General features: G+C 37.9%; 1 protein-coding gene across 4 annotated transcripts in view; it reads right to left on the bottom strand.

The window, feature by feature from the left end:
* The window catches only part of bmp2k (BMP2 inducible kinase), a 59,905-nt gene that overhangs the window by 5,852 nt on the left and 39,265 nt on the right, over positions 1–14,788 (bottom strand). For all 4 annotated transcript variants that reach the window (XM_052044301.1, XM_052044293.1, XM_052044318.1 and 1 more), the window contains exons 12-15: positions 13,124–13,231; positions 8,322–8,575; positions 7,255–7,412; positions 4,409–4,522 (exon numbers count right to left, since the gene is read on the bottom strand). In XM_052044301.1, coding sequence (XP_051900261.1) covers positions 4,409–4,522; positions 7,255–7,412; positions 8,322–8,575; positions 13,124–13,231 — 634 coding nt within the window. The remainder of the gene's footprint in view (positions 1–4,408; positions 4,523–7,254; positions 7,413–8,321; positions 8,576–13,123; positions 13,232–14,788) is intronic.

Here is a 14,788-nt window from a genome sequence, read left to right on the forward strand (position 1 = left end):
TCTGCAATCCAGTTACATCTGTTGTGAATAGTGACAAACAGGAGGTGGCTTCAAGAACATACCCACTCGCCACAATGTTGAGGCCTAGTGCTTGCCAGTGCCAGAGACAAGGCTAGGGCACTTGCAATCACAGTTAGCCACAAAGAGGTAACTGAATGATCCACCTTTACTTTCTCCTAAGATCCCTATCCCTGGCATCACAGAAGCTAACTTTCAGCCAATTCTATTCACTTCACATATCAAGAATCAGATGAGAGCACAGGATACAGCAAAGGCTACAAGATCAGCCAATATTTCATCTGTAGCACTAAAGACTGTAATACTGAAAACAGAAAATACTGGAAATGCTCAGCAGGTCATGCATTATCTGTGGAGATTAAGTTAACATTGGGTCAATGAGCTATTCCATCTGTAGGGTCATTGATCTGAATCACTAACTACACATACACTGCCAAATCTTACTGTTTCCTAAATTCTCCCATTTGATATCTACGGTATTTTGTTCAAACAAAATGATTGTTGTGGTTATGACAGAAGTTAAAGGAGTCTCAAAAGAGGTAGTTAGGATCTGGGATACATCTTCTAAAAGCTGGATAACATTCTCAATCTTATCCAATCACAGACCAAGGTGAACACATTCAGCTGCCATGGGAGAGGTAAACTTGGCACATGGGCTTGGAAGCAACAGAAGAGCTTGAAGCAGAATGGAACGAATTCCACATCAGCTAGAACAAGTAAAAGGCCAGAGAGAGCCATAGAAACAGACCATTCGGCCCGAGTCTCCACCAAAATCAAGTACTCATATACATTAATCTCATATTCTCCCCACATTCCAATCAGCTGCCCTCCCCCACAAGATTCTACAACACACCCTCATACTAGAGGTAATTTACAGTGGTGAATTGACCGAATTCACACACCTTTGGAACATGGGAGGAAAACACACAGTCACAATGAGAACATGCAAACTCCATACAGCATCGGTGATCAGGATTAAAACTATGTCACTCAGTATCTAAATAAGGTAAAAGCAGGGGACACAGAACAGCATGCTAATATGCAAACTAGCCTTTCATTTCTAGGGCTCAGATTTAAATCCAGTCCAGATTTATTAGATAGATATTCTCCTCTACAAGGTAACTGCAGGGATGCTACATAAAGTAATTCAACAGTTTCTCGATGGACCAAAGGCATCTATGCTATACCACTTGTATAGTCATTAAAGCTAACAGGATAGCTAGTAAGAAAGTAAAAATCATCAGAACTTGCAGGAAATCAGGAATAAGTATTTAAATGCGGTTTTAAGGGCTGCTAGCATCTGTGGAATTCAGAACCCAGGGCATTCATCTAAAGTGAGACCTTAGATGTATGAGAGAGTTGTTCTCTGCAAATATTAAATAGACCCGGAATTGCTTGTTTTCAGCATTTGGTGCTAAAATGGGAAAAGTTGCTTTCTTTTCCACAGTCAGTGCACTTTTATTTAATAGAGGAAACAACATTTATAAAGAATGACAGTATCTATTATATAGGTGTGAGTTTTCCCAAGCTGAGAAGTTAGAGCAAAGAAATAATTGTTTAATGGGAAACCATCATAGCCACAGAAAATGGTTTGATGATTTCCAGTTAATTCCCTTGGTCTGACTACTCCATAACGTTACACAATTAGAAAAGGGCCAAAATGTTCGAGGCTCACATTACTATTGATCCAAGATCTATATTTTAAAACAAAAGCCAAAATACATATAAATTGATGCACCATTCCTTCAAGGCAAATTTATATGCTTATTACAAAGCTTGTCACTGTAACAAAAATGCATACATGTTAAATTTGAAAAAATATTTCCAATAGAAATCCTATAAATCAGAATTACAAACACACCCTTTTTTGGCATCAACCAAGCTGGCAATGGTTTATAAAGAAAAAATTGGATGCGGAAGCACTATTTTTTCCCTCCCCCCAAAGGACCAACGCACAAAACGCTGGAAGAATTCAGTGGGTCAGACAGCATCTATAGAGGGAAATGGACAGTTGACATTTTGGGCCAAGAACCTTCTTCAGAACTGGAAAGAAAGAGGGGAGATAGCCTGTATAAAAGGGTGGGAGAGGGGGTGGAGTGAGAGCTGGCCGCTTTTTAAAAGGACATCAATTTACGTTTCTAAACCAAACAAGGCTTGAAATTATTAATCCACTTGATAACATTTTGAAAAAGTAAATCTGCATAAATCACCAAGAAATATGGATTTTAACTTTTCTGTAATGTACAAAGGATTATTACAAATTGCAATCAATTTTAAAAACCTCTCCAAATAGTGGGACACAAAAACATTTAATCACATATGATGATCCAAATCTTTTTAAAAAAATTTTTTTTGATGTTCTTTTTCCAGACAACAGATTAAAACTGATGAATGTCTTGTAACTTGTAATTACATATCCTGCATTGATGTATCAGTACGAATATTCAGGCAAGGAACTTTGTAGCTTTATCTGAATTGGAAACTTCCCATTGTTAAACCAAAGCTATTTGCCGCACAATTTTTTTTTAAATGAGGGTTCCTTATGAGGAGAGTTCCTCTCAGTCTGTTGTACTATTTCGTAGAGAGGCTGCAGCTAACTTAATATAAAATTTCAAAGTTGAGGGTGGGCAAGGAGTGGATTGAGCACAATCTGGCCCCTTAAAATCTAAACTAGTCTTAACAATAAACTGCTTTCCCAAGAAAAATACACCATTCCAGAAACACGATTCACCAGAGTGACTTCAACTTCTAAAAACCTATTTCTTCTAATAGCAATTTAGCTTTCCAACCCCAAAGTTCTTGTCAATGTTCATCTACAAGTCAGTATCTTTGAGATTTGTATTTTGTACCACACAGGGTGCCAAATGCATTCTGTTGCAAATGCATTGGAATAATACCAGTGTATTATTTCCAACTGCTACAAAGTCTGTTGCATTGATTTGGCTGATTTATTTGAACAAAGCTATTTAATGTCAATTTTTAAGAATGAAATGCTTTGCCTATTTCACTTCCTAATTTAAGCACTCTTTCCTGGTGTTAACTTGCTGTGCATCTTGTGTGAAAGACCATCCAGCCTGTTATAGGATGTGTAACTAATGCATTGCTTTAAAAATGAGCATCTCTGAAATCATCTGGTTTTCAAGTTACAATGATACATTTGCCCAAAACCAAAAGTGAATAGGACCATATATAAGGAGTGAAGTGGAATCTTGAGGAAAAGCAATTATTGGTGCCTGGTTTCTCAGACTTGATGCACAACTGTACTAATAACAGTAACAATCAAAGGAAGATGAACACTGGTAACATTCTGAGAATCTACCACTCCCTACACCTTCTTAACACCTTATTGATATCATCCTCAAGGGATGAATGTTAATTTTTCATTTTGGAAACCTGTATCAACTTAACATGAGTGCTGGCTAGACCAAATACAAGGTGTCCTGCATTATTGCACTAGAAATTAATAGATCATGTTAAGAGCCATTTTATAAGACTAATTTGGGGATGGGTGAGGGGGAAGACAATGCTGGTTGACAATTCATTGTTGTACTTATAAAGAGATCTACCATGGGAAGATCCGTCAGCTAGTCATATAAAAGGAGGCTGAAAACCAAATTGGGAAGATTCAAACAAGAGAGTTAATACTATAAAATCAATGAAAGCAATGATTTTGTTTTAATTTAAAAAGGTAGCTCACACAAATATTTAAATCGGTGAATGACAAGTCTCTAAATCATTTAATGGTAAACCCCAAACTGGAAATTGGCACCTACCATAAGGAAATACTAGAGTTGAACTAGAACCCTTGCTGGACTGGTAGATATTAAAAACATCAAGCATTATTATTTTTGAACCCAAACTTGCTCAAGGCACTTATGTTGAATGCTCCATAAACTTATATTGAAATATTTCCAAATCCTGCATTGAAATACCAATACTAGAAAAAAAATAAGCTTTTCATTCGTGAATAAACAAAAACAGCCAAATAAATGCTAACAACCAGAGACACAAGTAGCCTTATGAACAATAAGGAAAAATACATCCTCAAAAAATGGTATATACTTCAAAGGCACTGGCCATGACATTGTTCTACTGCCCAATGAATCAAAACAAATCCCAACTGCAGAGACAAAAAATTATTAATTACAGCAGCTGATAATTCACCAAGATCCATATGATTTACTGGCATTTACGCCCATAACTGGGTTATCCCAAATGGAGACCAGCATTGGGCATATCAGCTAGCAAGTCCATGTGGATATCTGTGGACAGAATCTAAAAGAGCTGTGCAAACATTTGTGGGTTCCCAGATCTCAGACCAGGAAACTTCCAGAAAGCAAGATAAAATTAGAAGAGTCCATTGTAGTCTTTAGAAGGACGGAAAACTAACCTGTTTGCGAAACAAATGGAACACAGCCAAACAAGTCTTCCTTAACTGGAGTTTGTTGAACAGAATGTGGTACAGTCTCATTCTCTACAGATGTTCTCCTCTGCTCTGGTTTACCTATATAAAAGGACAAAAGCATTTCCTGTTTGAAACCTATAGCTCAGCTTATACAAGTGTCATACTCCGATGAGCAAAATTAGAAATATTAGGAAAATTACTGCATTTCTTAATGCAAGGTATATTAAAGGCATTATGCATTTAAAAGTTCAGTATTGCTTGGCATATGATACTGAATAGCTGGTGTCAAACTGATCTAATCATCTGAATCAGGATTATTTAAAAACAAAATAAATGTGGATTTATTGAAATGTGAAAGCTTCTTGCTGATGGATTTGCCAGTTAAGCCAGTTGCACCATTTTCTTCCATATTTAGGACCAGGAATCATAGATTTTCAACTGACTAGCAGCCATAAGAGAAAAAAATATTTCTCTGCCACTTAGTTCGCTTTAGTAACTACCTTCTCCATTCGGAAAGATGCATTGTGGAGGGCTGTGGCTGTCACGTGACAGCACTGCCTATTACCTGGTCGAAAGACACACCACTGTCAATCAAGGTTTGGCTCCACCCCACCCATCAGTGCTCACCTGATGATTGGCCCCTTTAAGCACCTTTGTACTTGGCCTTGGGTCATTGGCCTTTTGTGATCGATTAGTCCCTGCTAGCACCGGGCCATTGGCATTTTTGAACTACCTGGGCTGGACACCCCCCCCACCACTATAGAGTGCCACATGTGCCTGGTTCGCTCTCAACTGCTCCGAGGGATTCACCACGCTTCATCCCAGGCCGAAGAACCATGGAACGGCGCTGGAGAGATCATTGGTAAGGTGTGCACTGTCAATAGGTTTAGGAGTATTCTAGGTAGTATCCCCAGTAGCATAGAGCTGTGCCTGCACTGAGTCAAGGGGTGGCAGGTATCGTATTGTTTTTCCTTGATTGTCTGTACCCAGTTTGTGCGCGCGTTGTTCCCGTTACCTTTCCCCACGTTTGTCTTTGTAAATAAATCATTTCTCTCTAAGACTATGTTCAGAGTCCTTGTCCTCTGAGACCTCAAATCTGTTTCACAACAGAAGGCCAAGTATGCAGCCTAATTTACATTAAAATTATTTTTATGTCACAATGTTCTACTTTAGTTATGAGGCAAATCAGTACATGAAGATAATCACAAAATTTCTGATTTTCAACCAGTCTCATTTTCAGAGGTAGGTGGTTAAAATCACAGACATGCCACAGCTCCTCTTACATTGTACAAGACTGTTCTGCAGGAAGACAAAGATGGGTCTGCATTAGGTGCTGCTATAATGAGGCAGAGGGAACATTCCTAGTATCCTGCTTCAGCTTGGAATGTGTCAGTTGAGCACCAATACAGGGATATCCTGTGAAACCAGAATAAGTAACCCTGAAACTCAGTCTGTTATTGCAGGGCCCCAAGGATAGGTACAAGTTGAAAATGATTTATCCATTCTCCAGAATGCTCATAGTTAACACTTGCTGCTCAACTCCACTGGTAGATGCAAGAAACTGACCAAAAAGGTCAATCAGTACGAAGGTGCTTTGATTTTCTGCCTGCACTAAGCCTTGCTGGATGAAGGTCCTATTCAAGAAATATCTTGACGGAGCTAAATAATGCATTTGTATAATATCATGGCAAGTGACATGCAAGCAAAAATAGGTTGTCAGGACCTGATCTCTCAGATTAAAAGGGCACTCAGGAATTAATATTATCTGGTTATCCACTATCAAGACTGAGTAATATTTAGATCTCTAATTTATAGCATCTTACGAAATCTCTGTCCTTGCACCATTCTGCAACCAGTGCAACTTCTATCGTTCTCTTGAAACCACCCCAACCTCATTTTAATGGCCAGGAATTTTCAGTTGCTAGTTGCTCAGGTACTGCTATCCCTTGAACTAAATTCCAACTTGCCTTGTTCAGTTCCCACCAGGAGAACTTGGAGAGACTAGTAGAACCATCCTTTTTACAAAGGCCCTGTCCATCAACGGGAGCTTCTGTAATGTAACATCATTAAATAAGGTACCTGGGAGTTCCAAAGTAAAATGCCTACAAAAATAGTTGAGAACCAGCTGAGAAAGGTGTCAAAAACTTTGAATGACAGTGATTTTAGGAAATGTTAAAGTATTAAGAATTCAAAAAACACAGGAACAAGTGAACTGGAGAATTAAACTTAATTAGTTCATTTATAATTTCTTGCATTCATCCCCCTCCATTGAAATAATAGGACCCATCGCTGCATCTATTCTAATCGGCCTCAGGCTGTTCAAACACATTTCCCACCACAATTTTAGGACTTCCAAGGAAAGGAATCCTAAGATTTCTGACAGTTATGCGTAAAAATGGCAGTTTCCTACAAAATCCAAGTCAGTGAGATTTTTTTCATTTCAGAATAAATGTCAAATTCATCATACCTGAGAGTCTCACACAAGTATTATGTGAACTGTATTTAGTGATGCAAATATATACTAACATGGTACCATATCGGACTATGAATTGGATTTTAACAGAATTATTTGTCAGTCAGTTTCAGGCATTATCAATAGAAGCTGATGGACAGCATTTTCTTTGTTCATAAGCTTTAGCGATAGTTATAAATTCAAACCATTTTAAAATTTGTAATGTGTTCTTGAAATCTAATACAGAATTTTCTTAATAGCTTAAATATTAAGACCACCATTAGACTATTATGTTCTGGATCATCTCAAATCAACTGCAACTTTAAGAATAACAGCAATTTTAGTTGGGAAAGGAAAACAAAATCTTTACCACTCTTACCTGATCTGAGCTGATCAAATTCCCGATCAATTAACTCTTCCTCAGTTAACTTTGAGAAGTTGTCCTCTCCAAATGGATTCCATCCAGACATGTCAGGAGGGTTGCTGATATTTTGAGGAGAATATTTGGAAACTCCATCTAAATCTAAACTAGTTGGCCTATAAAATGGAAAACACATTTAATATAAAGCAAAAGAATTCTAGGTATTTCATATAAATACAAAATCTAGTCAAACAAAATATAAAAATTACAATAGTAATATCCTAGTTTTCCATTGTTGGAATCTTAATTTTCTTCATAAGTCCATGTTATTCAAAATTATACAGTGCTATTTTTAAGTCCTGCTTCAACCAGTACAAAACAGTAAAAACAGAAAATAATGCAAATGCAAAAACTAATCTGTGGAAACATTTCACTGGTAATATAGGATATGTCACACCAAGGAGATGCTGAAAGCAAATTGGATTGATTTATTCATATCCTAAATCTCAATCAGAAAACAGCATTTTACAATAAAGTAATCTAAGCAAAACGAAGGTCAAGTGTCACATGCTTCAGGTGATTTTGGACCCAAGGTTCCCAAAGCTTTTCAACATTTTTTTCTCCCCCTTATCAAATGTTTAGGTATATTTGTCAAGATGAGGCTGTCAGGATGGCATAACGAATTAGAAAAGGGAAGAAAAAAAATTCAGTAATAATTCTAATTTGGATAATATCATAAGACAATTCAGTAACATATTAAAGGACATAAAGCTCCCTTCTCCCATGCCTCTACTAGGTTAGTCATAAAATCACATTGGATTTTTATCTTATTGCCATAATTGCTTAATGAATTGTAGGAAAAATAGTGCAATGCAACAAGTTGCAATATTTCATCTTAAAACAAGAAATTGAACAACTTATTTCAACTGGAGACATTACAAATTTGTCACCAATAGTTTACACATAGTGAATTGATCTGCTCACTCATTTTGTTTTGCAGCAAATTTGGAGAAAGAGGTACTAATATTTCCAAAACCACCAATTAATATTGCAAATCAACATTTTCCTCATCCCACAGTACTGACCTAACTGAGTTGTTAGAAGGTTCCGTCATTAGTCCAACAGGCTGCATTGAGCTAGTTCCAGTGACCACAAAAGATACACCATACGAGACATCATTCTGAATCCTATGATGGCCAACAGTTTGATGGGAAGTTGGGGAGGTTGGAGAAACAAAAGGACTTAAAGCAGCTTGGCATTCGTGTGGCGATGGCTGAAAATGTGGGTGCTGGTGCACAGCAACCTGAGATTGCACAAAAGCCTGTGGGTATTGTTGTACCTATTAAATTTAAACATTACATGTTTAATACAATAATCAGATAAAGATTCATTAGTGCAATGTTTTACCTTATTCAAAACCAACTCTCTTCAAAAGAAAGTAAACGCAACAGCAATCACATCTTTAAAACATGTTGGCGCCGGAAGCACGGTGACGCTTGCGGGCTGCCCCCAGAACACTCTATGCAAAAGATGTATTTCACTGTGTTTCCATGTACCCGTAACTAATAAAGATATCTTTTCTTATACGTTACAAGATGCTCCCCAAAAAAGAATGGGGAACAGGCATAGAATAGAAGCTGGAAGTGTTGAAAAGGTGAAAGACTTGAAATAAGCATTTTGACAAAATCAAAACGTGGCTTAAGGTAAATAAAAGAAACTCTCCAGGAACACAATTACAGATGGATTTGCCAAACCTGGTGGTGCATTGAGCAAACACAAAGCTGGGGAAGGGTACAAAGACACAAAAGGGCATACCATCGTGAACACTGCATTGAAATGCGATTCATCAAGCTCCTGAACCCTCTTGTACACATTCACCCAGCTCACTTCCTTACTGCATTCCAAACTAGAACTCAGTTGAAGTCTGCTGACAAGAGGTTAATGAAGTGAACTAACAGATGCAGAAGACTCCAACCAGTGTATTTTAGGAAACAGTAATAAAAGATACGATACCATAAGATTCCTGGCAAAGGGAACTTGAAGACCCACATTGCAGGAGGCTTTGTTTAAAAATTCACAAACCAAAAAACCTTCACTCTGCACAGATTCACCTAACCTGCTAAGTATTGCCAGCATTTTCCATTTCTATCATTAACTTGGTCATAGTTGAAATACTGGATGCAAATACAAGGGACACCATTACAGGAATAAAGTGGTTCATATTTTGCAATCAGAGAGAAAAAAAAGAAGACTGCTCGGCCTTCATCTTGATAAATGCTCGCAAAGTTTTAGCAAATGCTGCAGCATACTTCCCTCTTTCAGTTATCACTTTGATTTCGGCAGTTCGCATGGGAAATTTATGGCGCCTGATGAGGGCAAGCTGATCAGAATGAAGAATTCTGTCAGATGGCAATGTACGAAATAAAATACATTCAAATTAATTACAGAAATAGTAAAAGATTGGTACATACAGTACTTGTGATTAAGGGAGAAATCCAGTAGGGAAATAAATTTAAAACATTAAAATACAAATCTTAAAAATGATCTGCTACTTTATTTTCCTGAAAGAATGTGACTCTACACTTCTACAATTAATTTTTCCAGAAGCAATGTGTTTTGCAAATACTATAATTTGCTTTGTCATTAAAGTTACTCCCAACAGAACCATAAACAGGAATATCCTGCTCCAGACGCATGCTTTTAAATACGGAAGAATGGAAACTGCTGTCAGAGATACTCTGTTCCTCTATGGGCTGCTTTATTGCTGTCTACAGCATCAGAAAACGCAGAGCTCCCACCCATTACCTAATGTTACAGCACTTCTTAAAAATTTAATTCATGGGTTATAATAGCAACCACACCATTTAATGGCCATGCCAGAAGGTAAATTGATGCAGTTTTTGGCAAAGGTGATTGCACATGACTGAATGGATCATGGATTTTAAATCAGGAGTTGAGGACTTTGATACAGTGGCAATGAAATGGTAAATGCGTCTTCATTTCAGCATTGGGTGGGGGGGCTTGGTAGGGAAATATGCAAATTGTATTCCTATTCCCTTGACCCGTCCTACCTGATGGCGGAGGTAGTGCTGAAGAAGCCTTAATAGCTGGTGGCTTATCTTGCAGACAATGCACACTGCAATCATGCTGGAGTGAGTGAACATTTAAAGTGGGAAATGAGGAACCAATCAAGCATCTATTTATTTCTGGATGTTATCAAGCTATTTGAGGCATTCCTCATTCAGACATTATTCCATTACATTCCTGATTTGTACTTTGGGGGAAATTAAATGGTGAATTACTTGCTACAGAATTCCCAGCATTTTCTGATTTGTTCCTTTATTTAGGTGTGCGCATGCATTTATGAGGGGAAGGTCCAATGATGAAACATGCTTCTCCTCACCACCACAATCCTACACCATGACCAGCCCACAAGATGCAAATAGTGGAGGATGTGCCAATAGTGAAGAGATTGAATGTCAAGTGGAGGTGGTTAGACTTTTGGAGACAGCCTTTTTCTGGTACAGACTGTTTCATTATCTGTAGACACGAGAGACTGCAGATGATGGAATCTGGAGGAACTCAGCAGGTCAGGCAGCATCTATGGAGGGAAACGGACAGTCGATGTTTTGGGTATAGACCCTTCATTTGTACGGAGTTGCAAAATTAACTAAACACTGCACTTTATCTTAAGATATATGGGTCATTGATCAAGCAGAAAATAGTTGGGCCAACACCACTACCTGGAAGAACACCTACAGGAATATCCCAAGACCAAGATGATTGGTCTCAAGCAACCGTCATCTGCCTTGTGCTAGATTTGACTGTAGCCAGACGAAGAGCTTCTCCCCACCAATTCTCAGAGCTGAATTTTACTAGAATCCCCAACTTGAGGATTGTTAAAGACCAATAGAAACCTTAAGCTCGATTAATTTACATCTCGGTTTAGTACAAAACACTGACATTAGGTTTTTACAGATCTCAATCATGAAAGATTGCTTTCCTAGATTGCAAACATAACACCCAGCTCTAGCCCATGAACATCTGAACCCTCCACTGACATCAAGAACTACAAGTAGGAAATTTCTTCCATCTAAATAAAGATCAATGATACTAGATTCAGTCCCTGTCACAAATTGTCCCCTAAATACCAACTCCATCCTTCATTACAACTAAGGCTGAACTAAACACAGCTTAAGTGAGAGGAACGTCAATAAAATATTCATTCCATCCCCTGATTTTCACTCTGCTCTAAAATTCTGAAAAGGCATCCTATCTAGGACCACGTTCTTTTCATTCACTTTTGTGCTTGCTGACCTACATTGGCTTCTGATCTGTGAAAAGTATTATTTTAAAATTCTTTTTATAAAAAAAATGCCACCATAGCATTGCTTTGTCCCATTCCCATAACATTCTCCATTCCAAAATATTCTGCCCTCTTGTAAATCCGAGATTTTAAATCACTCTATCCTTGATGGCCATACCTTCTGCTGCCCAAGAGCTCTCACGCCAACATTAAGACATATCAAAATGTCTGTGACCAAGCAAGGTTCACCTGTTCAAATATCCACTGTTTACATTCTAATTTAACAACGTTCCTGTTAAATCCTGAGTAACATGATACAAAAGTATAAATTTTGTTCCCTTCCAATTTAATCAGAATTCTCAAGAATGAAGGAGAACCTAAAATGCAGTTCCATAAAAGGAATATTAGAACGAGAAGGTTTACAGAAATGGTTCATAACCAGCAAATTTTAAAAGGTCTGCATTTAAGGTAAAAAGGCCAGAAAACTTGATTAGAATTCATAGCTGTAAATCAGGATTCTGAAACTCATTCCAGTCCATGTGAAGCTAAGATTAGTTGTACAGCAGTTTACAAATTGGGAAAATACTTAAAACTGGATAGAAAACCGATGAAATTTAATGGAGATGAGCAAAGTTTATCTGAGAGGAGGAAGAAACAATAGACTTTGGACAATTTCCATGACAGTTGCTGAAATGGCTGAAGTTGTTGAAGCAGAAAGGATTAAGGAGCCTTAAAAGACAAAAGCAAAAAATGCTGGAAATACAGTTTTATCTGTGGAGAGAGAAATAAAGTAACATTTCAAGTCAGTTCTAACAGCAAATTTCAAGCCAGCAGAAAAGCAGAAGGGCAAATGCAAAAAGGGCAAAGACTTTGTAATACAGTGTAAAGAAGAGATTAAATGACAACTGGGATGTTGCAAGGCAAAATGGGGTGGCAACAGAAATGAAGAAACAAAAAATGGCCCAGAGAGACAAATGGCAATAGCAGAATTGCCAACACAAAATGTTGAGTGTTCAATAAATTGAGAGCAACAACCAAAGCCAACAAGATGTGCAACCAAAACAGTAGAATGTATTCCGATGTGATCAAACAATTTTCTCATTAGACCACACTTAGTGTACTGTGCCCATTGAGTTCTGGTCAGTCAGACAAATTGGGGGGGGGGGGGGGGTGGGGAAGAGGAGAAATAACTTTCAGATGCTGCAAAAAAAAAAAAAGACCCATGAGACTCATTCCTTCTTTAACCTGTCTCAATTACATGAAAAATACAGAGACTTGAAAGGTAACAGCAGGAAACAAACTGGGAATCTCTTTAAATTAACCTTCAAGAAAAGGATAAGCGATCATAAAAATAAACTAGTAAAAGGAGAGTTTAGGATAGAACTCAGGATTTTATCCTTGAAGTGATTTACAAGGAGTGGATTTTCATAGGTAGTGGAGACAAAATTCCCAGAGGGACTGTGACACTTCCAAACCATATTTTGTTACCTATTCATTCCTTTAACAAAACACATTAGAGTTACTCAGTTAATTGATCCAGTTGGCAGTAGCATTTTTCTCCACTCATAGTGCTCCACTTACCATGGAGTACTGAGGCGATTGTTGCTGTTGATAATACATTGGCTGTATCATTAATTGATGCTGTTGTAACTGTTGCTGACGTATTGATGACTGCAAAGCCTGTTGATACTGTGGAAAAATATTAGAATAAATTGTGTAGAACAGGAATCACCATGCTTGTTACCAAACTCACAAATACAGCACTGTGTTGCAAAGGCACAAGTAGTAGTAATCTATTGGAAACTAAAAGAAAACCCATATTTAGGTTGCACCTTATACCAAATAATGTGATCTCAATACATTGAGATCTCACAGCTGAGGAAAAATTGACAAACAGAATGCCTAAGTGATACTTCACAAAATGTATTACTCCACAGACTGAAATAAACAAGTCAGTTTGGAGCAGAAAATGCTGGAAGTAGTCAGGTCAGGAGAAACAGTTAACGTTTCAGGTCGAAGATCCTTCATCAGAACTAGAAAAGAGAAAAGCTTGTTAAGCTGTAGGTGGGCATCGGGGAGTGGTCAGGGATGTATCAGATGAAACCAGGGTGACCGTATGGATAACCAGTAAACGAGGTTAACTGCTTAGTGAGTGAGTTGGAGTACTTAGAGTAAGAACACAGACAGAAGAACACAAGACAAAAGAATGGAAGAGTTGCAAAATGCAGAACAGGAAAACAAGTCCAGCAGATCATGCTGGTATGGACAACTGACAGACTGAGAAATCAAGTTACTTGAAGCTGTAGAATTCAATAGAGTCCAGAAGGCAGCAATGTGCCCAGGCAGATGAGGTGCTGGTCCTCAAGCTTCATTATAACAGTGTAGGAAGCCACAGACAGATAGATCAGAGTGGGGGTGCAATGGGGAGTTAAAGTGACAGGCAACAGGAAGGTCAGGGTGGACCCTGTGGACTGAAGGCAGATGTGCCACATGGTCCCATAGTTATCCCTGTGGTCACCCCAATGTTACCCTATGAGAAACATCCCTCCCCCCACCCCTCCTTGCAGCTTTTCTTTCCTTCCCAGTTCTGACAAAGTGTCTTTGACCTGAAATGTTAACCATTTCTTTCCAGAGACGTAGCATGACCTGTGAGTAGTTACAGCATTTTCTGGTTTTATTTTAGATTTCCAGCATGTACAGTTTTTTTTAAATATTTTGTGTCTTGGGGCAGGGTATACATAACACCCTGATAGTAATAGTCAAACACTTTTGCCAAGACACTTTGAACGACAAAAGCAAATCAAAGCACCTAAACTGATCTGAATTAACCTTGGACAGTGAACAGTAATACACTGTCAGAAATATCAATAAATCTCACACTATGATCAAAAATATTGAAAATTTAATTAGACTGAAAATTAGAAATGTTATAGCACATCAATAAAGATAATTACCATAGATTTACAAAATAATTTCAGGCTGTAAGACTTGTGTACAAGTTAACTAAATAAATTTGAGACACCATGGAACAAGGCACAGGTTCAGTTCCTTTCCTCAGTAACTTGTGAATTAGAATTTTTTTTTGGTGTTCTTGGGTTTGTGTGAACATGACTAGGAAAAAAATCTTGCAGATGGTTTGTTCATTCTCCAAAAAAGGAGGCAACTGATTAAAATGTAAAACATACACAGTAAAATCCTGATAATTCACAAATTCCAGTGGTTTGGCATTTGGCGCAACAGGACCAT

The sequence above is a fragment of the Pristis pectinata genome, chromosome 2, assembly GCF_009764475.1.
Source record: "Pristis pectinata isolate sPriPec2 chromosome 2, sPriPec2.1.pri, whole genome shotgun sequence".
In the NCBI taxonomy this organism is placed as follows: domain Eukaryota; kingdom Metazoa; phylum Chordata; class Chondrichthyes; order Rhinopristiformes; family Pristidae; genus Pristis; species Pristis pectinata.